Below are 21768 nucleotides of genomic sequence, written 5' to 3'. Positions count from 1 at the left end.
AAATAGAGCTTCTGTTCTGTGGGAAAACCCTCTCCACTTAGGCTGATTTGAGTTGCAAATAAGGACATTTTGCATCGAGGTCCTTCCTTCACACCCCAGTTTCTCTTGCACCCTTGAAATTCCTTCTCCCTCCCCGATACAAATGGCAGCATGGTCATTGCGTGTAAATTAAAAAGGAGGGGTTTCTTGTCCTTCTGGTGGTACCTTTCCTTCCTGTCCCCATGCTACAGCTTTGTGCCCATGGAGATCCAGGGAAGGGTGTGGACACAGCAGGGCGAGGACACCTAGTACAGTGTAGACTTTCTCCTTCCAAATCAACCCCAAAATTCAATCATTTTCTTCCTGTCTTCCAGCACGGGACACCTCCATTACTGATTGCTGCAGGCTGTGGGAATATTCAGATGTTACAGTTACTCATAAAACGGGGCTCAAGGATCGACGTCCAGGATAAGGTCATAATGCTGTGTCATTAAGAATGAATTAATTTCATGTATTTTCAAAGGTCTTCTAAGTGTAGGGGAGGAGGTGGGAGAGTACGGCCATTTTCATGAGTCCGTACAAAAAGCGAGCTGGACAAAGAAAGGGCCTCTGCCGTCTGACATGCACTGGGAAAGGTGCACACTTAACTCTCTCATGTGCTCTGCTCTGTTCTTGTACCTTATGTTCTGCAGATCACATTATTCCACAGTGCTACTGGTCTTACTTGGAAAAGTTTTCCTTGTGTAGTTAATCTAATCAGAAATTCATTAGCCTGAATATTTAGTGTGCATCCAGATATGGGTGTATGAGCTGGTGAAGGTGGCATTAGAAAGGCAGACAGTCATTATATGACAGCTAATTAGTGGATCTGTGATCAACTACCAAAAAACTCTAATCTGTCCCTGAGATTCCATGAACTCAATCCTTGACCCAATCAAATGTGTACTAGAGAGCTTGTGGGGGAAAAAGATCTAGAATGTAGGTCTTCTTATGATTCTCTAGACGATGAAAAATAACAGCTGTTCCCATGGTATTTCATCAGGTTATGAGTAATTTGCATGTGTTTAGGGTACCATTTCTATGCAGGCTGCATCATTTTATAAAAGTGTCTTGAACACTCATGTGGTTTTTTTTTGTTGCTGTTGTTTGTTTTTTGGTACCTTTAGAGAGGCTTGAATTTGAATCAGTTCTTACAAATACTAAGGGGACTCTTAGGAATTCTAGACTGAGGTTAATATGAGGACTTCAAAAAAGAAGAAAGGAAAGTTTTGTCTTTACATTTGCCCCTCAAAAAAGTTGTAAAGATAACATAGAAAACCTTCTGCTCCCTAGTGAGCCTCACCTGTTATTAACATAGTACACGACCATGGTATAATTATCAAAGCCTTGAAGCTGAATGGGCTTTTCTTCCTCTTGGGAGAGGCTACCTTGGGTTTGTTACCCCACAAGAAGGGAAACACTGTGGTTCTAAGGGGTGCATGGTCCAGTTCCATTATAGTTCCATTATAGCCCTAGCTGTGACTCTATGGTGCTTTCCTTGCAGGGAGGATCCAATGCTATCTACTGGGCCTCTCGGCATGGCCATGTGGATACTTTGAAATTTCTCAATGAGAACAAATGCCCTTTGGATGTTAAAGACAAGGTAAGGCTATGCCTCGTAGGAGAAGCCAGGGGAAATGATTAGGGGTGCACTGGAGTGCTGGCCCGCCTGGTGCACCAGAACTGAACCCAAAGATAGAGATTGAGGACCAAGTCCTTTAGACGGGGATTTCAAGTTGGAGGTTTTGTGTTGTTATTATTGTTTTTGTTTGTTTGTTTTGTTTTGTTTTTTGCCAATGGCTTGGCCCAGCATTTAAATCAGAGTTTCTACTGTAGGTTCTTGGATTCTGCCCATTGTTGTGCTCAAGGTGAAGGAAAGTATTTAGGGTTCTGGGTGGAGCCATGCTGTTCGCCTCATGTCAGCCAGGGAGGAGGGAGACAGAGACACCTTCCAGGTGTCGTTACTGTAACCTAACTTCTGCTGGTCCCCACCTCCTAAAGACCCCTCCACTCACAGGCTGGGGACTAAGCTTTTAGATATAGACAGCAGCACATAAGTTCATCTCAGCAGTTTCCTGAGTAAAATATCTTTTCTGTTATTAGTGAAGCCTGACCCTGGGGTGGGAACAGATGCAAAGTATCTGGCATTGTATTTTTTACTCAGAGAGATGTGTTGAGGGGGCAAAACTTTTAAAATCTCTGAGAGTGTAAGAAACACCTTTCTGAGCACGAGGAAGGCAGTGAAGCAGGGAGTTGTTACTTAAAACTATACATTTGAATAATTGCAGGATGATGAACCTGGTCTTAAAAGGGGATTGTGTATGGCAGACAGAGACAGGGGAGAGAGGGAGACAGACGGACGGAGACAGAGACGGGGAGAGAGGAGAGAGAGAGAGATATAGATATCAAATCCAGTAGCTAGAAGCATATATAAGGAGGTAAACATGGCCCTCGTGGTAAAGGAATATATATATTCTCACTGCGTTGTTTTCTTTAACAAGATGAACCAGGTGTGAGGATGAGACAACAGCTGCCTAGTTATTGCCTGACCCCCAGTCCTGCCCTTAGTCTCTGGAGAGCAAATGGCATGAGGGAGTGTGTAAAGGTGCCCCCAAAAGAAGGCATGGGGCAGTGCTGTCAATCTCACAAGTAGTTTTGGATTCTGGTCTTTAGATCGTTGGGTCCATTTCTTTTGCAGTCTGGAGAGACAGCCCTTCATGTGGCAGCCCGCTATGGCCATGCAGATGTGGTTCAACTCTTGTGCAGTTTTGGCTCTAATCCTGATTTCCAGGACAAGGTAGGTCACGGGAACAAATGTGCTCAGTTCCTCGTCCCCAGCCCTCGATGCGCGGCAGCCAGGTGACCAAGGTGACTCATATGGGAGGCCTCTCTACCTAGGTATCTCATCATCCATTGCGGAGCACGGGTTCTTAGACAGCAGTCTGCAGCCAGCTTCCCTTCCAACTTCTTCATTTACCTGTTTAATCCCCAGGATAGCCCTGTGAGCTGTATTGCTGGAACCCACACAGGGAAGTTCCACGGCTTGCTTACTCTGTCTCTGGTGGGACCAGGGATTGCATGCAACCCAGTCTTGGTTTAGAATTTCTAAGTACTACTCTCTCCTGGAACCCTGAAGACAGATGTGTGTTTGATGATGCTAATGGAAGTACCAACTTCCCAATCCCCATGAGCCTTCAGGCCAACTCTTCCAGGACTAGTTACAGAAGGATCTTCAAGATAGCTGTCTCACAGTGTGCTCTTCTGACTCAACACCTGGCAGCATTGAAGCACAGCGACTGCTAGAAGAAGCTTAGAGGGCTGCTTCTGGCCAGTAGGCCTTTCAGACAGACAAAGGCAATTTTGCCAAAAGAGGTTCTAAGTCCAGGGACCCCAGTAGTGCGGTCTGTAATATGTTGAGAAAGTCGAGTTCAGTTAGCACTCCTCTTGAGGGCACAGACTGACCAGGGAGGGCGCCGGGTCTGCCTCTTATTGGCATGGGCTCCTGATGGTGGTGTTATTTCTGGTTAATTTCTTGCCGCACTGGCTGCAATCTGCTTCCACGGCCTTGACTTTCTTGTCTGCATTTTCTTCCTCTGCACTCGTGACCTTGGCCAGGAAGAGGAAACCCCTCTGCACTGTGCTGCCTGGCACGGCTATTACTCCGTGGCTAAGGCTCTTTGTGAAGTTGGCTGTAACGTGAATATCAAGAACCGGGAGGGAGAGACCCCACTGCTGACAGCTTCTGCCAGGGGCTACCATGACATTGTGGAGTGTCTGGCTGAACATGGAGCTGACCTGAATGCTTCCGACAAGGTGCCCTGTGGGGGAAAATGCTTGTGGATCTCCCTGAAGTGATCTGTTGGGTTGGAGGGACCATGAGACTTGCCCACTTGTCTCCTTAAGATAACAAGCATGAATTGAGTATACTGCGATTATCCTTCCATTCTTAGGTTCCAAGAGTGTTCTTTGGAATTATTTAGAGTCGTCTTTTGGGCATGTAACTAAGTTTATAATGGATCAAGCCCGTTTGGCCAGTGTTTTAATCCTTTTCGTTTTGGAGTGGGGACAGTGTCAGTTTTAGACACATGTAGAAACAGGCATTGATTTTTTTTGTAAGAAGATTCTTTTGTAAGAAGACAGTAAACCACTATTATTTGTTTTACAATCTTACTTCTAGACCAGGTGTTCCCTTCTTACCTAAGCAAATGCAACACAATCTGTTCAAATCTGAACTTACACCAACGCAGCGATGGTGCTATATACAGTCAGACTGGAGATACTGTAGCTTACGTAGCAACTGCCTTCTGTGGAGCAGTGTCTTGGAACCCTGTGTGGTTGGTTCTTTGGAGACATATTTTGTTTGCCATGGTTGGGCTGGGTATTTGCTCCTGGCACCTGGAGGTTAGAGCTAGTGTTTCCGTTAGACATTCACAAGCCCCGGTGTCAGGCATGCAAGTGGAGAAACTCACACAGACACAGTAGAGATGTGACTGAAAGCTCTGCTGGCCTGTGGCACTTAGCTCTGCTGTCCCCTAGGTTTTCGGGGTACTCTTCATTCCAAGACCGAGTTCTATACTGTGCAGAGGTTAAGCAACTTACATCTGCTTTCTGAGCATTCAGCAGCCCTGGGGAAATTATTTCCCTTGCTTTCTCAGTTGTTTCTGATAGTACGTTCTCCACTTATGGTTTTAGCAAGTGTTAACTGGGCAAATGCTTTGAGAGGGTTTTCAGATCTGTTCACTGGCAACTGGCATAGCATTTTATCAGTTCTGATGCAGAAGAGTATATAGTCTTTCTGTCTGCTACATAAGCAGTGGTCAGCCCAGGCTTCAGCTATGTGGAACGGAATGGATAAAGCCCCACCCTTTGCATGACCAGGCAATGACATTTGAAGTTTTGGGGTGTGTGTTGTAGCCATTCTATTCACAGCTAAGTCTGTCTGACCCAGGGGAGAGGTTGGGCTGAGGGCCTAAGCCAGACACACTCATGAGCTTGGGTTTGGTTCCAGGATGGGCACATCGCCCTTCATCTTGCTGTGAGGCGCTGTCAGATGGAGGTCATCAAGACCCTCCTTGGCCATGGGTGCCTTGTAGATTTCCAGGATCGGCATGGCAACACCCCCCTGCATGTGGCCTGCAAAGATGGGAGCGCGCCCATCGTGGTGGCCCTCTGTGAAGCCAGCTGCAACCTGGACATCTCAAACAAGGTATGTAGAGGGTAGGGTCCCCAGGCTCCTACCCGGTCTGTCAGACACTGTTGCTGGGTTCTTGCTGTGTTTTAGTTATTAGCCCATCATAGTGGAGAATTACCATCACTTGCATTCACTGGATGTCTAGAGGACAGCCAGTGCCATTTTGGGCTGTGCGAAGGATGAGTAATTTCCTACACCAACAGAACATCCACCGAGACGTTAACATGCACTTCTTACCTATTCTGGCTTCCCACTGCTGTGACTTTAGAGCGAATGAATGTGAGCACATAGGGGTCGCCTTGGGGGTGTGCACACATGTATGTCTGCTTGTGTTTTAAAGAAGAGTCAGAGGTCACTGTGCCAATGTAAGCTTCCTTCTGAAGCATAAAGACTCCAGTACATACTCTTGTAATTTAACCAAGATTCCCGGGAACACTGGGTGTCTTATTTGTCCCTGTTGAGTTGTCTGTGGGTCAAAGTTTCTAACAAGTTTGTGTACATATACATGTGTGTGTATGTTGTACACGTAGTGCACTAAGCAAACTTGGTAAAGCCAAGGGAATACTGTTACCTTCTAACTAACAAAGAGATGAAAATAAATTGTATTTTCTCAGTTCATAAAAAGCCCCAGTGCAGATTTCTAGACTTTAGCTGTCACCTGCATTTCGCTGAACGCCGTCCAGATTTTCAGTACAAAACAATAACAGTTAGATATTTTTGTAGCTTCAGCATGTTACTGTAGGAAAGGTGGCACACTCTTCCTAAGGTCACATTAGAAAGGAAGCTGAGAGGAGTTAATTTTAACTGTGGGATATGTCTGTTTATAGATGGTGTATAAGGTGCTGTATGGTTTTATGATGGTTTGTTTGAGGTAAAATAGTTAACATGTGAAACAGCTGGAGGATCGTCTTGCTGCTCCTCTCGAATATTGTATGATTGGTTGTGGTGGAAACTGAAGTTGGCAATGCTCATACTCTTGAACCCTGTGAAGGCGACGCCCTGGCTCTTAGCTTTAGCTGCTTCTTGCTCTCTCGGTTTAGCCTTTCCTAACCATGCTGAGGTAATTACGTAAGTGTCTTAAGAGGGAAGCCAAATGGCTTTCTTCATAGGATCCTCTCAATGGGTTAAAAGTGGCCTCAGTGAATGTGCGCTGTATGCTCATTCAACCACCTTCAGATTTCACAGTGGAGGCACAGTGCACAGCCTATGCACAGCATTTGGTGCTACATCAGCTGATTTCTTTCCACGAACAAGGAAGGCCCTGAGCTCAATCCCCGCTCCCCAGAAAAGATAAGACGAAGCAAAACCACGCCTTCGCTTACATCTAAAGGCAAAGCATTGTTAAACGTGTTCATTAAAAAGTCTAGCTTTGTACTAGCACACACCTGTACTCCTCATACCTGTGATGTGCAGGCAGGATTGTGAGTTTGAGGTCAGCCTGGGCTACAATACGAGAGCTTTTCTCCAACACAAATAAACATCCAACGAGACAAGCCCGTTTCCGTGTCTGCAAACAACTGGCCTTGGCTGAGGTGTGTCTCAGTGGGAATCTGTATGCACGTGCAAGGCCCATGGACCTATTCCCAGCAACACAAAGTGGACAAACAGGAAACTTGACTTATTTGGTGGAAATTGGTCACAGTGGTCAACAGACTTGGCCTTTTCATTAAGTCTGGTGCTGGGATAGCGCAGAGACCTTCGGTGGCCAATTCTGCTGTTACGTAGAGCTCATCCAAAGTGAAAGCCTTGCTCGGTTCATACTTGCATGGACTGGAACCTGCTGGCTGTCACAGCACAGCCTTCTGGCTGTGCTCTAGCATGGTTCGTGATATCCCACTGGGGAGGGACATTGAAGGAAGCTGAATTAGCTTTATGAGAGTCACTTTTGTAACCTACCTAGTCCTTCAAGGCTTGACTAACTCTTGAGAGGAGAGCCCTGGTGACTCACTGGCCCCCAGACTTCACCTCTTCAGAGGTACCACCCCCTCTGCACATCAGGCTTGTGAACCCAGTTTTTATCCTGTGAGCCTTTAGAAGACAGATGATAGTCAGACCCTGTCTCTCTGTCCCTCTTACCTCCTTTCTCCCTTTTTCTATCCTTCTGCCCCCTTTCCTCCCCCCCTCCCATCCTCCACCTTCTACTCATTTCTCTCTCTCGTCAGGTGAGGAACGAGAGATGTTTAAGTTATGTGCAGGAAAGTAAGTGTCAGCCACGGCCTCCCCACCAGTCTGCCTTTCCTCAGGCCCACTCGGGGAGCCATTTGTTCAAGTGGACATAGTACAGTGACATCCATGTTCCTCAGTCAGGCTGCCACTCTCTCCCCATCATGCTGTCTTACTAGATTAGATTCCTCCAGAGAGAAACCTGACCATTCACATCCTGTTCCTCTTAGACTAAGACTTAGGCAATGACTTGTCACTCTTGTGGTGACATTTCTTCATGCTTTGTTTGAAGACTGGGGCGGTTGCTTTTTTACCCAGATGAGTTAGCAAGCAGGTATGAGAGAAAGAAAGGGATGACATCATGTGCCACTAAGGCGGAACCTCATAGGCCACCCCTCCCAGGGACAGATAAGTGTGTGCACGAACACACATGCACACATGCACACACAGACACACCTGGGACGAGCAATGGGCATCAGCTGTGATAGGTGTCTTACTGCACAGTCCTGGCATTTGAGGAGGTGAGGGTTTGGCCATGGGTGTTTCTGCCATCAGGCTGCCTTTAGAAAACCAGGTGCACAACACAAAAGTAGCAAACTCACTTGTCACCATCCCTGCTGGGGCAGGCGTGGGACAGGTATGAGGTGTTGCAGAAACAGAGGAAAGAATCCACAGAGGTGACAAAGCAGTTAGCACTCTGCTAGATAAAGAGGTCAGGAGAGGTGACTTCAGACAGAGCAAACGCAGTAGTGCAAACGCAGCACGGGAAGTGCAGGTCCTGAGCACAGAGGTGATGGAAAAGCGGGGAAACGCTGTAAGGAGACCTCGGGTCCAGATAGGAAAGGCCCGGGGTATAACCGTAAGGAATTTGAGTTATGTCGGAGCCAGGTGCTACACCAGGAATGGATGGAACACTCCCTCCATTACTGTTCCCTGCAGGCTGCCTACAGGAGTCGAATAGCATTCAGGCTTTCAAAAGCATGTCACAGATGGAGTCACAGATACCAAACCGCCACTAACTTGAAAGCTAATAATGTAGTGCAGCGTGCGATCACGTCTCAACCGTTTCAGTTATTCGTCTCTGACGGAAGATTCATAGAGCCAGGAGGGAAGTCCTCCGACACGTTGATGGGGAAAAGCTGGAGGAGGGAAGGGCATGGGGACGAGGGGGAGCCATGTTAGGATTTGATTCTCTAACACGCGCCTTCCAACTTAAACGCTTATTGACACATGTGAAACATAAAGGCTCTGCACGCAAGGGTTGCCGAACTCTGACCCTTCGCATGCCCTCTACTGTCTAGATGATGTCACTCCCGGCTCCTGAGGAGCAAATGATTTTTTGCTACTTCACTGTTGTATTTAAGGAATATCTTAGCCCCCCCAGACCTAGCAGCCTTTGAGAAAGGCCAAAGGTCTGAGGAGAGGAATCTCCTGTTCTTACTTCATCCTTACGTGACTACAGTCACCAGGGTGTGTGTGGTTGCTGAATCCTGCACAGCTTCCGTGACTATGGACTAGGATGGGGTGCTTCCCTCCCTCTCCTGTTCCGCACGGTTACTTTTGGACCTAAACATTGAAAAGCAATTACTTTATGTGTATGGATAGTTTGTCTGCGTGTATGACTGCACCACCTGTGGACCTTGTGCCCACTGGAATCAGGCTGTTGGGTCCCCTGAAACTGGAGTGGCAGATGGTTGCGAGCCACCGTGGGGGTGCTGGGTCCTCTGGAAGAGCAGCTGGTCCACTTAACTATGGATCCAACTCCCCAGACCCTATTCTCAAGACCATTGCTTCCTAGGGTAGCGGCGGCCGCTAACGTCTAAGGGAAGACCTACAAAGACAGTGCCAACAAGAGGAAAGTCAGCAGTCTAACGTCCTGGCTCTGAGATGCTCCGAGGAGATAGTCACCATCTGCCCTTCAAACCTTAAGATAGCCATCACTGTCCCTAGGGGGTTCACTGCAGTGCCTCAAGGCACACGGTGCACAGTTTGAGAACCATAGGTCTACAAACCATAGGCAGCAGGCTCTCTGACGCTCTCCCTGACACACGAATATGAGATGTGTGGTGCAGTTACACATGGGTGTCTGGACGTTCACACTCTTGCCTTGCTCTCTGCCAGCACAGCAGGGAACTCGGTTATCCCACAGCTAGCCTCCTCATTCATCCTCTGAAGGTGTATTTCGAGCTAGTCTTTCAACTTCAAAGTACTTGGGGGTTGGGGGAAGGGAGGTCTGCCTGGCAGACCTGCCTCAGTGGGAGCCAGAACCTCCTGTTTAGAACCTCCTGTCAGGCCCAGACCCCTTATGTAACTGCAACACTGTTTCTCCCTAGCGATGGCTGTGAACTACCGGCTTTCACAGGCAACAGCTATGAGAACGCCCATGGTGTTTCTTTTCTCTTCTCAGTACGGTCGGACTCCTCTCCACCTTGCAGCCAACAACGGGATCCTAGATGTGGTCCGCTACCTCTGCCTGATGGGCGCCAACGTGGAGGCTCTGACCTTGGTGAGTACCAGGCAGGGGCAGGTGTTTGGCCTCAGAGAGAGCCATGGAAACTTCTCATGCCTCAAGGGCACGAGGAGAGAGGTATTGCCTGGCAACTGCATTCTAAAGCAGACAGGCTGCTCTTAAGCTCCAGCCCTCCACGGCAGTTACATAAACATTTGCCCACACAGACCTAGTTTAATATCTAGTTAATGTTTCATCCTCTCTCATCTCACCAGCCCCGCTCCGCCAGCCAGCGACCCGCTGGTTCACACTGGCCTTTTGTTTACCGTGTTACACAACAGTGCCTCTTAGCTTTCTATCCCACGTATAGATTTCCCTTTCGTAAGTGCTTCCCGTTGGCCCCAGGGCGCAAGAGGCCCAGTGCCCTGTGGGAGGGGCTGGGTCCCCTGTGTGGTCTTGGGGCATGAGCAACCTAGAGGCAAAGGGCTGGTGTCTACAGTTTAGAGTCTGCCTTTGCTGCTGGGACCGAAATTTATTTCTAAGCAAGATGTAGTCTGTTCTTCCGGCTTCTCATTTTAGGCTTAGCGCCACCCCCCCACCCCCCACCCCAGAAGAAACCATTTCCTTCATATTTCATAAAATACCATGGATAAGAGTTTGGCCAACAGCAGTTCAGTTGTAGCCATGAAATATTGCTTGAGTTGTTGCTGGCCCAACAGTGGGTTAATTACCCGCGTGTGTGGGGTCCTGACATTCGCAGATCTGAACTTTACCGACTGCCTTGAAGGAGATTACATGGTGTTTGATGTGGCAGCTACCTGAGGCTCTGAGGTTCTTGGAGATGTTCAACGTCTTGACGGAGCTGGCCCATAGAGCTCAATCTAGCCTGCCACTTGCTTTTGTAAATCAAATTTCCCTGAGGCACAGATATGCCCATTAATTTATACCATTGTCTTTGGATATCCATGCTGCAGAGGCCTAAATACCTGGCATGGTGAGAGAGAGAGAGAGAGAGAGAGAGAGAGAGAGAGAGAGAGAGAGAGAGAGAGAGAGAGAGAGAGAGCGCGCATGTGCATGCACTGACCTATGGTGCTATACCTTCCTCCCTGTTTGTGTGTAGGTCTTTGCTCTCTGTCTGTGTTTAGGTCTTTACAGTACCATTCATTCTCAAGATGTAACACGGGCCTGTTCTGTGCAGTGTTGGGCTCTGCAGGCACAGACACGAATAAGTCTGTGCATAGAATGGGCGCACTTCTCAGGGCGCCGGCTCACCCCTGCCACACAAGGATCTGTTAGGCCCAGGTACCTTTACCTACAGGTTAGTTATCCTGAGGTAAAGCATATCTGTCTCAGATGATGCCTTATGGGGAAATAAAAACCAGGGTGACTCAGAAGATGCTATCAGCTGTTGGATCCAGAAGTGCGTGCGGCCTTTGGTCCCTTCGTCTTGCTCCGTGAGCCCATGTTCCTCCCCCTCACTCTTTCCTGCAGTGTTGTCTTCACCGTTCCCCACCACTCCCTGCTCATGCCGCCTCCCTGTCTCCCAACCCTTTCAGCTTCTAGAGAGGCCCAGTGTCTTCTGTCTGTACGTAGCCTCATTTACTCTGATGCTTGCCCCACACAGGGAACCTTTTAGAAAATGAGAAAGGATTACCGACCAGAGAGTCTTTGACCATCGGTAGTTACGGGGTGGAGCAAGAGTGATGTCAGATAAGAGTGGGGACTGGGAGGTGGGTGGAGCTGTCTTCTCTGCAGCAGCTGGCCATGAAGTCTGGCAGCTGAGTAGTCAGGAAGTGGGCGTGGCTCATGAAGAGCATTAGGCTAAGAGGCCTGAGCTTGGTGGCCACCCACTCCTGTCTAGATTACAGAGACCGTGCTGGAGGCAGAATGGAGAGCCTCCCATCAGCAAGCAGGCCTGGTGGGCATCTGGCCTCCTAGCAGAGGGAAGGCAGGCATCTTCCTCTTTGAGCAGGGATGACCTCGTGTGAGGAGTGGGGTGACCGTGTACTGAGGACATCACTGAGGGACAAAAGCAAATGGTGTGTCTGTCATTTTGAATTTTCTAGCAGCCACATCAAAGAAGAAGCAGATAAAACGACTTTCCGTAGTGTGTGAGGAATCTCATTTCAATGGGATTATTTTGAGATTATTAATATTTTTCATATTCTCTTATCTGTACTGGGTTTTTAGTGCCTTGTATATCCTGTGCTGACAGCCATCTTTTCAGGAACACATTTCAGACCTGTGCCTGAGGATGCTGCCCTGTGGAACAGCCAACTGTAACTTTTTCAGGCTTCTGAGCAGACTGTACAGCTAACATCTGGCTCCACGGCGCCCCCTAGTGTCACCTTTAGATTCTGAGCTCCCCTGGCTTCTCCACGGATTCAGCAGAGACCCCAGTCACCTTTCGGGAGCTGCTTCTTTTATTATAAACTAAAACAAAGATGACAAAAGAAGCGACCAGGTGCGGGGGCGCTCGCCTTTGATACCAGCGCTTGGGAGGCCAAGGAAGGCAACTTTCTATATTGAGAGTTCTAGGCCAGCCAGAACTGTAAAAATAAAATAAACCAGTGTGTGATCAAAATGATCAAGTGTGGTAAATCATTGTTATAGGTCTACACAGGCATGAAACAACTTTGGGAGCCACCCCAGGAGCCAGTGGCTTGACTCCACGGTGCCTGCTTTCTCTGGATGTAACCAGTCTCTGACTTCTCTCTTCCTCTCTTTGCCTGCTCATCCTGCTCAGCAGGTGCTAGTGGCTCCATCTAATCCTGTTTCTTCTCTTCAGCCTTCCATGCACTCGGTTCTCCTTTGCTTCTGTCTGCCCATGGTTCTTCTTCCTGTCCTCTCCAGGACACCTGCTCTATTGTCTGGCCTCCCTTCTCTACTCTTTGAGCCCCAGGTTTGCAGCTTCGCTTGAGTACCAAGCCTGCATCCAAGTCTCTGGACTTGCATGTCCTCAGAGCTCAGCCTTGGGTGCCATCTTGGAAAGTCTGAGGCACCCGTTTCCTCCTCTTCTTCCTCAATGTGTCCCGTGCAAATGAAGCCTGGGATGGTTTGATGGGAACTCTCAGTTGGGGGTACAGTGTCCTGTAAGGAACTCAGTTCAGCCCAGAGTAAAGGACAGGTTCTGGCCTGCCTGTTGGATCCATCTCAGAACTTTAGGGTCACAGTAAGAGTAGGGTGGCCCTGAATTTACAGCGCTGCAGTCTGGGGAGAGCATTCATTCTCAGCTTGGCAGTCTTGTCCCCAGAAGACACGTGGAATTATCTGGAGACGTGGTTGATTTTTAAGCTGGAGGTTGAGGAATGTTACAGGCACCTTGGTAGACTTCAGAGGTGTTATTAACACCGTAGAAGGCTGACGATGGCTTTCCACAGCAGAGAATAACCTAGTCCACTAGATTTGTTGGCCCAGAGAGACCCCATATGTATCCCAGGAGCAATTAGAGCTGAGGAACTGGGAGTCTGGCAGGTAGACAGACTTTGGATGTTCCAACTCCATTGCTGTAAAATTATAAAAAATAAAATGTTGTCTTTTACCCCGCACTAGGTCCGGCACCGTGGTGCCCCAAGGTATCTGGTAGATGTCTTCATCTCAGTCAGCAAAGCGTCTCACCCACTCTGCTCCATCCCATATCACACTGCCGATGGCTACTCTCTGAGCCTGGCAGCAATCTCTACCCATCCAGTTCCCAAGGCAGGTTGCCACAATGCCAGACATAGACATGTCTCCAGCCACCACATATTCTCTTAAATTAAATCATCACATGAAAGAACACACAACACAATAACCTCTGATCCAATTGATAAGATGTAATTGCCCACCTAGACACACAAAGCCCTGTACACATGCATACCTTAAGAGTATTCATAACCATCTGTAAATGTGCAGAGAGGAATCTTAACATCAGCCTCCATGTTCTCTCCACTGCTTCCTCTCCCTCTTGTTCCCGTCTCCTCCTCCTCTCTAAAACTTTTCTCCCACCCATCCTTCCTTCTTATCCAATGACAGGTCTCGTTCTATCTTGTACCTGCCTTCACCTGCGTGATGACATCATCCTACACAACTCTTCACGGGATGTCTTAACCTTCAAATGTTGATAATTAGACCATAGACTCTTTTTCTTCTCTTAAAAAGGTGTCTTCATTTTTTTAAATTGGATTTTAGGGCTGTATAAAACTTTAGCCGGACAGTGGTATCTAGCTTCCTAGGTGTGGAGGGGGCACAGCCACAGCTCCTGTCCCCACAAGTGACTGGGATATGCTCGTGCTGCACTGTGAACTGGATCAGGTCTGGACCAGAAGGTTCTCAGGAGACGTGCATGTTCATGGTGTAGAAACAAGAGTAGGTCCCTTCATATGAAACCACAGCTCCAGGAAAAGTCTCTAATCTAACAGTAAATGTCACAGTGCCGCGGGCCCTTAGGTCTCTGCTTGGTGTTTTTCAGCAACCTTAAATCAACCTGTGCTAGACTAAGTGTTCTTTGGAAGGTACAGTGATTGCCAGCCTTGGTGCAGTATGAGGACCAGGTTTTGTGTGTCTAAGAACTGAAAGATGGGAGCTTACTGAGGCAGACCGTCTCTCAGCCGCAGCCGTTGAGACAGCAGCTCAGGCAGGGGCTAGTCAGAGGAGAAGGGTACACTCCGAATCCATGCATCTTTCTGTTGTCACCTTGGGACACTACCGCATCCTTGCTCTGGCATCTTTCTCTTCTGAGTCACCAAATAAAATAAGGATTCCCTAGACAAAGAAACAGGCGAAGGAGGACTTAGTGTTTACCCGACTTTCTTCTAACCCTGCCGTGCCCGTTTTCTGCTTGGATCCAGCATGTTGGGGTCACATGCAGCTCTGTGACACTGATCACCTGTCTCCTACAGGATGGCAAGACGGCCGAGGACCTCGCCAAGGCAGAACAGCACGAGCACGTGGCAGGGCTCCTGGCAAGACTGCGGAAGGTGAGCCTTCACTCGAGGCCCTTGGCTTGTTTTTATGTGAGAAGTTCTCAGTGTTTCCCTCATAGAAGGAGGCATTGGTCTAGGAAGATCATCTTTCCTTGTCCTGTCAGTTGGCACACGCGCATTAGTGTCGACGGGGTTTAGTTGGCGTAAAGACAAATTTGGGGGCTGGATGGATGAGCTCAGTGGTTAATTGCAATGGTTGTTTTTCTCAGGGCCAGGGTTCAAGTCCTGGCACCCACATGGTAGCTCATTTGTAAGCCCCGTGTTTGCAGGAGATCCGGCACCCAATGCTGGTCTCCACAGGCACCAGGCATGCAGGCGTTGTACAGACAGACACACAGACTGGTATGACGTTCTCCCCATCACTGTGCTGGTTTTGTTTCCCTAGCCCTCTCTATGCTAACCACCCCCACAGTGGAGGGGGAAGAACACTGGTGGTGTCCCTTCTCCTGTTTTGTTTTGAGTTCCCAGGTATCAGTTAATCTCCTGTTTATCAAATCACAGCATTGTAAAGTTCATAAAAACAGAAAAATAAGTAAACACAGGTGGCGGATTTGCAACCCACATCTTGTATCAAGGGACTTCAAATGCTTAAAACCCTTTTGGCTGAAATATCTGTTCATTTACACACAAAGTTGTTCACTGCAGTTCTGTTTAGCCGGGTTACCAACACTAATACGTTGCGTATTGTCATAGAGAACAGGATGCTGTTTGGCCTTTAGAAATACTTACAAAGAGATAGTAAGTGCGAGAGTTTAATGCTTGGGATGTTCGTAGGCCGAAGCAAAAGGATAAAATGATGAATTGTCTGTACATTTTAACCCTTGCCCTGGGTCTGGGGATGTAGCTCAGTTGGTAGAGAGCTTACAGAACATTCAAGAAGACTTGACTTCCATTCATAGCATGGAGGGGTGCTGCTTACTGGATTGTTCTCTGTGGCTTGCTCAACCTGCTTTTTTATAGAACCCCAGACCGCCTGCCCAGGGGGAGCACCACCCATAGAGGGCTGGATTCTCCCAAATTAATCATGAAAATACCTCACGTGTCAGCTTAATGGAGGCAATACCTCAATCGAGGGTCCCTCTTCGGAGGTGACTCTAATTTATATCAAGTTAACAAGAACCAATAAGCCCAGGTGGCCTAGATTCTGAACCCAGCCCCCATGAAGCTCTTACTGGATAAACTGGCCCATTGCTCACCAGCCCTGGGTGCCTTGGCTTCTGCATCCGACCCATGAGCAGAGGCGCCAGCTCAGAGAATGGTAATGAGCGCCAAGAGATGTCCGGAGATCAGCACCTGCGCCCAGTGAGCACCACGGCTGGCACAGCACCCTGAAGAGCATTTTTAGAGAGGACCACAGTGAATGTGGTGGGGGCCCTGAACTCCTGTGATTGGCACTGACATTTCACATCCCCGGGGTTCACAGAGGAGGATGTTCCTGCAGGATACCAGGCCTCAAAGAGATAGAGGGAAGTTAGCACAAAGCGGAGAGTCCCATATCCTGAGATCTCTGCATCCTTGGTCTCTCTGTGGGCCCGGAGACACCTCTGAGCCGGCGCTGAGCCATCCTGCCTAGTCGCAGGTCAGATCAGTCCCCAGTGTTCCCAGCTGGGGCTTCTGTTCCATCAGGCAGGGTTTTATGGAATTCTTGTTCAATGGGACACACTTGCCTCCATCGTCCTCCCCTCCTGGTGTGAGGCAGAGCTCTGTTGACCCATTCTTTCCTTCAGATCTCCTTCAGATTTAAAAAACTAAGTCCCTAACTGAATAACTCATCAGCACTTGGAAGCACCTGATTAGAAGATTTGCTTTCGGAAGTCAAAGCAAAAGCATTGGGGATGGAGGGCAAGGGCAGAAGCTTGCTGCAGAAGCCACCAGAGTCTGCAGAGAAAGCCTGGGGATAGGTTACTTTACAGTTATCATTCCAGACACCAGGAGGCGAGACTGTTCAAAGAGTACAGTGCATGGGAGAGGGGAGGCTGCGGTATCCCCTGTGCTCTCTGCCTTCCCACCATGCTCCACAGTCACCTTTACCAGGGTACTCCTGCCATTCATTGTGGGTGGGTGGGACATCCTGTCTTTGCAGAATACTTTGGTCCCTGGCCTCCAGGTCAGTGTTGTGGTGGCTCTGTTTCTCTCCTTTCCTTGGGTGGAAACCAAAGATGACCTCTACACCTTGTGCAGTGTTCTCCGCCAGTGTTAGAGCCACTCAAGAGAGAGGCGGGCCTTGACCTCCCTCACGTGGGTACCATTCCATGTGGTCTCTGCCTAGGAAGTTAGCAGAGGCCCAGCCCTGTGTTTTCACCGCCTGGGAATGTCGTTTTGAACTTTGCTGGGAAGGAAATAGGAACTGGCTTATGGAAATAAAACCAAAGCCATTTTATCACTGACACCAGTGAATGAGAGTCAATAGAGTCCTTGCTCATCACTGTGCAGTGAGAGGCTAACACAGGACTAGGCAGGACTTTGGAGCCTCTCATTAAGGGAACCTTAGGAGCTTCTCTTGTGGAAGGGGTTAGACTCGTAGGGACCCAGGCCAAGGCCAGGACTACGAAGCACCAGGCAGAGCTGAGCTGTGTGGAGCCTGCACTGGCCCAGTTCAATATGGAGGACTTGGGACATTTGGTACTGTCTCTGATAGCTAGCCACAGGTGTCTCCTTCCAGCTCGGTGACATCTGTCACTCTAGGCTCTGCTAGCTGGATGTGGTGGGAGTGCTTACAGCGTTCCATCCCGTAGCCCCCTCAGGTGAGTCTCCTCTGTCTATGGAGCTTGTTTGGTGGGCTCTGGAAGCCCTCCGGCTGCTCCTTCCCAGAGGAACCAACAGGAGGAAGCTCTCCTATCTCATGCAGAAACCTTCAGGAAACAGCTCATTCAGTCCGTCCACCGCACTGACCTGGGCTGTGGTGACTAGGAAGACCCAGTCTCTTCACCCAAATGCAAGGAAAGGGAAGGCCGTAGGGAGTGGGCTGCATGCTAGCCGTGGCCTTGAAGTTCATTTTCTTGGACTCTGTCCCTGCCAGTTCCATGTTTATCAGGGCTTTGGGGACTTGGTTTACTTGGTTTGCCTCATTAGTTGGATTATTTTTTTCCTCAAACCGATATTAAGGGTAGCCACGTTCTCTCAAACCCAAGCATAAGACAAGGAGGAGGCGCTCGTGAATGTTTTGGAAAATGGACACTGTTGTGTGTTGCCCATAATTAAAATTCACCAGGAGTGAGGGACATTTGCATAATTAGAATTCTCACTCTATTTGGGCCCAACAGTTTCCACCACCACACGCCGGAAGCCACAGTCTCTTCTCCCTTCTCGGTGCTCTTATCTGGCCTCTCCAGATTGTCAGGTCTCTTCCTTTCCAGCCCGTGGGCTTAGTCATCTTTCCTTTGGGGAAAGTGAAAGCTAATTTGCCAGGGGAAAGGTGCTGAGGAAAGAAAACTGTAAACCCCGAGACCCGCCTGAACCTGGTGGTGACAGGATCTGGAGGAGCGGGGTGGCAGGGAGCCCTGCTAGGGGAAGCATGGACAGCCAGTGTGGTGCCGGGCTTGGCTGGGACCATGCAGGCCAGTTGCTCTGAGTCTTGGGTAAGAGAGCAGGCAGAGAGGGTAACTTCCTCAGCAAGCACTTAGAGCAAGCAATGGAAGCTCATCGGCGGTGAGCGTAACCTGTGCTCTTACAAACCCACCTCCACAACCGCCGGGAAGGTTCTCGCTCATAAACCTGCACTCCTAGTGATGGGGGGTGTGCTGTCTGACATGTCCAGCCTACATGGAGGACTCACCCAAACCTTTAATTCCCTTGAGTCTTGCGTGTGTCCCAGTCACACGCACAGACCCAGGAGACACACACTGGAGGACATTGTAGGACCTGAGAAAAATTGCATTACCACAGTTACCCCAGCTTGCTACTCCTGAGTTCTGGCTGGACAAGCTCCTACCTTGCCCCGTCACCGAGGGCCTGGCCAGGCTGGGTTTGTGGTCAGGTCTAGTCTCAGAGCTTCTGCTGTGTATTCATTTCGGTGTCTGTTTATTATTGTGTTTCCTTCCAAAACAATTAACACACACAGCATTCGCTATAGCTGGCCTGGTGCCATCCCTTAGGGTAGGAAAACAGTTCACTGGGTTGGTGAAAACTGCTTTCCAGGGAGTTCCCCTGTGGGCTCCTCAGCTTGTCCCTGCTGTGCCATCTGGCGGCCACAAGCGAGGATGTGCTGACCTCCAGTGGAGGGCTATCAGAAACTTCTGTCAAATGCAGGTTGTATCCAACTCCTTGGGTTTAGATTCTAAAGTGACGAGGACGAGGTTAGATTCCCTCAGGTATGAGGACTCTTTCCTTTTTCCTGCTTTTCAAGACTGTATTGCATTCTGCCCACCTCAATGAGAAAATGGTTCCCCTGGCTTATGGTCTAAAACAGTGGTTCTCAACCTGTGGGTTTTGACCCCTCTGGGGTTTCAAATGACCTTTCACAGGGGTCCCCTAAGGCCACCAGAAAACACAGATACTTCCAGCATGATTCATAGCAGTAGAAAAATTAGTTATAAAGTAGCAACAAAATTAATATTATGGTGGTGGGGCATCACAACTAGAGGAACTGTAATAAAAGGTCATTGCATTAGGAAGGTTAAGAACCATTAAACGCCCCAGGCCAGGGTCACTCTATCTTGGTGGACAGAAAAAGAAATATGAAAGGGACCTGGGCACAGGCAGGAGGCAGATGACATAGGGTTCTGATGTCCCTGGGTCCCCACTCGAGAAGTTAGAACAAGTGTTTGCTTGTGTGGTCTCCCAGCGTCTAGGGCCTCACAAAAGCCAAGGTGTAAATTAAGCAAAATGCTGCTTTCCTTGATAAGACAGGATGTCTTGAGTCAGTTGTTAGTCTAGAAGTAGCTTGTTGGCATGAGATTCAGAGAGGACCACGGCCTCGTCCACTTAAGTCTCATCAACCAAAAACTGTCCTTCTAAGACAAAGTCTTAGACCAGCGGTAGCTCTTGGTATGCAGGTGAGCATGATTCACCGCTCCCAACAGTCCCTTGAAATGAAACCACAGTGAGGTATAAAATCCGAATGCCACAACCCCACGGAGACAGAAGTAGTGAGGGCCTTCTTCTCATTTTGCACACTTCCCTAGTGATGGTTTATAAATCTTACTAAAGTCAAGAAGCCCCCACAGCTATATTGTGTTTGAGACAGGGACCCAGTAGGGCCGTGTCTTGGACATGAGACAAGCTATGGATGGCTGTGTGGTCCTCTATGTTTGAGGCTCCAGCACATAGCTTGAGATTCCGCTTCTGTCTGTGTGTGTCTTTCTTTATCTATTTCCCCCCCCCATCTGCCTCCCTTTCACACTCCAGGATGGGTAGAGGATACAGTAGTAAACTCTGCACTGTTCTATGTCCGTGGGTCTCAGTTTCCTTATCTCGAAAGAGAGAATCAGGCAGCCTTTGTGGCCGTCACCTGAGAGTCACGGCATGCCTTCTGTAATGGCATCCCACTGATCTGAAGTGAGTTCCTTACCCAAGAACAGCATGCAGATACTTCTCAGTAGACTCACCGATGCGAAGGTAGCAGACTTGGAAGAGAAATGTGTGCAGGAAAGTACGACGTGTCTCCTCGAACATGCTGACACAAGGCACACGGTAGTGATCTAGGGAGAGCCTGCCACGGCCTTGGAGTGACTGTGTATGTTTACCAGCGGTGCCAATTGGATTGTCGGCATGACAACTCAAACAGCATGGTTTCAGGGCTACTAGGGATTCAAGAGTCTCAATGGATAAAGGCAAATCAAAATTTTAAATAGGTCCAGGAAGATGACCTAAGAAATAAAGGTGTCTGCCATCAAGCCTGAGGGGAAGGACAGAACTGTCCCTCACAAGCTGTCCTCTAACTCTTTCTGCATATGTGTCACATCAGAGGGAAACTCCTGCAGGCAGCCCAATGAAGGAGGAGATATGTCATATCTACTTGCAATAGCTTCAAACAGATTCTCACTAGAGAAAGAACACGTGATGTAAAAATGAGGCAGGCGTGGAGGACAGGATGAGAGAGACCTTGTAGTATGAAGGATGCCAGAACACACAGACGTGATGTGATGCTTGGGCCAGGAAGTGGCACTGTTAGGAGGCGTGGCCTTGTTGGAGTGGGTGTGGCCTTGTTGGAGTAGGTGTGCCACTATGGGCATGGCCTTTAAGACCCACATCCTAGATGCCAGGAAGTCAGTCTTCCACTGCAGCCTTCAGATGAAGATGTAGAACTCTCCCCTCCTCCTGCACCATGCCTGCCTGGATGCTGCCATGCTCCCCGCTTGATGATGATAATGGACTGAACCTCTGAACCTGTAAGCCAGCTCCAATGAAATGTTGTCCTTCTAAGAGTTGCCTTGGTCATGGTGTCTGTTCACAGAAGTGAAACCCTGACTAAGACACTTGAGGCGAACTCTCTGAACATGCTGTGCCTCTTGATAAAAACATCCCACCAGGGCACCTGTTATGCCCTATGGTCTGTCCACATGGCTGCATCTCTTCTAAATTTCCTAGTTTTCAGCACCAAGCTTCCTACTTGGAGGCACAGACAAATGGCTGAGTGAATCAAAGGATTGGCTTGTTCTGGGGAGACTTATACTTCTCCTCACTGGTCCAAGAAAGAATAGAGCAAGACCCCTCTGCTGTCCTTCAGCCCTCCCACATTGACTTGTGAGGCCCTCTCTCCAGACTCATAAAAGAGTAGGCCCTGCCCCCTTGTGGTATAGTCCTAAAGAAACTAGACCTTTCAAATGTACCAGAAAGGGGCCCTCCTCTCCTGTGATAGGAACCAGAATGTTCATACCAATAGAGACAGGTCCTGCATGTACCATGACAGTGACCCTCAAGGAGTCAACTGCCAGCCCAGAGAGGGGCAGGTTCTACCTCTTACAACCTGGCTGTACCATCAGTGCCCCAGCCTCTCCACACAGAGGAACAGGCCCCTAGTTGGTGTGACGAAGCTCATCTTC

The 21768-nt window shown here is 48.8% G+C and overlaps 1 protein-coding gene across 2 annotated transcripts in view; it reads left to right on the top strand.

The window, feature by feature from the left end:
• Dapk1 (death associated protein kinase 1) overlaps nucleotides 1-21768 on the top strand; it is a 157847-nt gene that overhangs the window by 118401 nt on the left and 17678 nt on the right. For both annotated transcript variants that reach the window (XM_032885228.1, XM_032885227.1), the window contains 7 exons: nucleotides 354-452; nucleotides 1523-1621; nucleotides 2717-2815; nucleotides 3634-3831; nucleotides 5027-5224; nucleotides 9780-9878; nucleotides 14702-14779. In XM_032885228.1, the coding sequence (XP_032741119.1) occupies nucleotides 354-452; nucleotides 1523-1621; nucleotides 2717-2815; nucleotides 3634-3831; nucleotides 5027-5224; nucleotides 9780-9878; nucleotides 14702-14779 (870 nt within the window). The remainder of the gene's footprint in view (nucleotides 1-353; nucleotides 453-1522; nucleotides 1622-2716; nucleotides 2816-3633; nucleotides 3832-5026; nucleotides 5225-9779; nucleotides 9879-14701; nucleotides 14780-21768) is intronic.

This window comes from Rattus rattus, chromosome 14, assembly GCF_011064425.1.
Source record: "Rattus rattus isolate New Zealand chromosome 14, Rrattus_CSIRO_v1, whole genome shotgun sequence".
Taxonomy (NCBI): Eukaryota; Metazoa; Chordata; class Mammalia; order Rodentia; family Muridae; genus Rattus; species Rattus rattus.
Note: the sequence above shows the minus strand (reverse complement) of the source record. Positions and strands in the feature narration are given on the sequence as shown.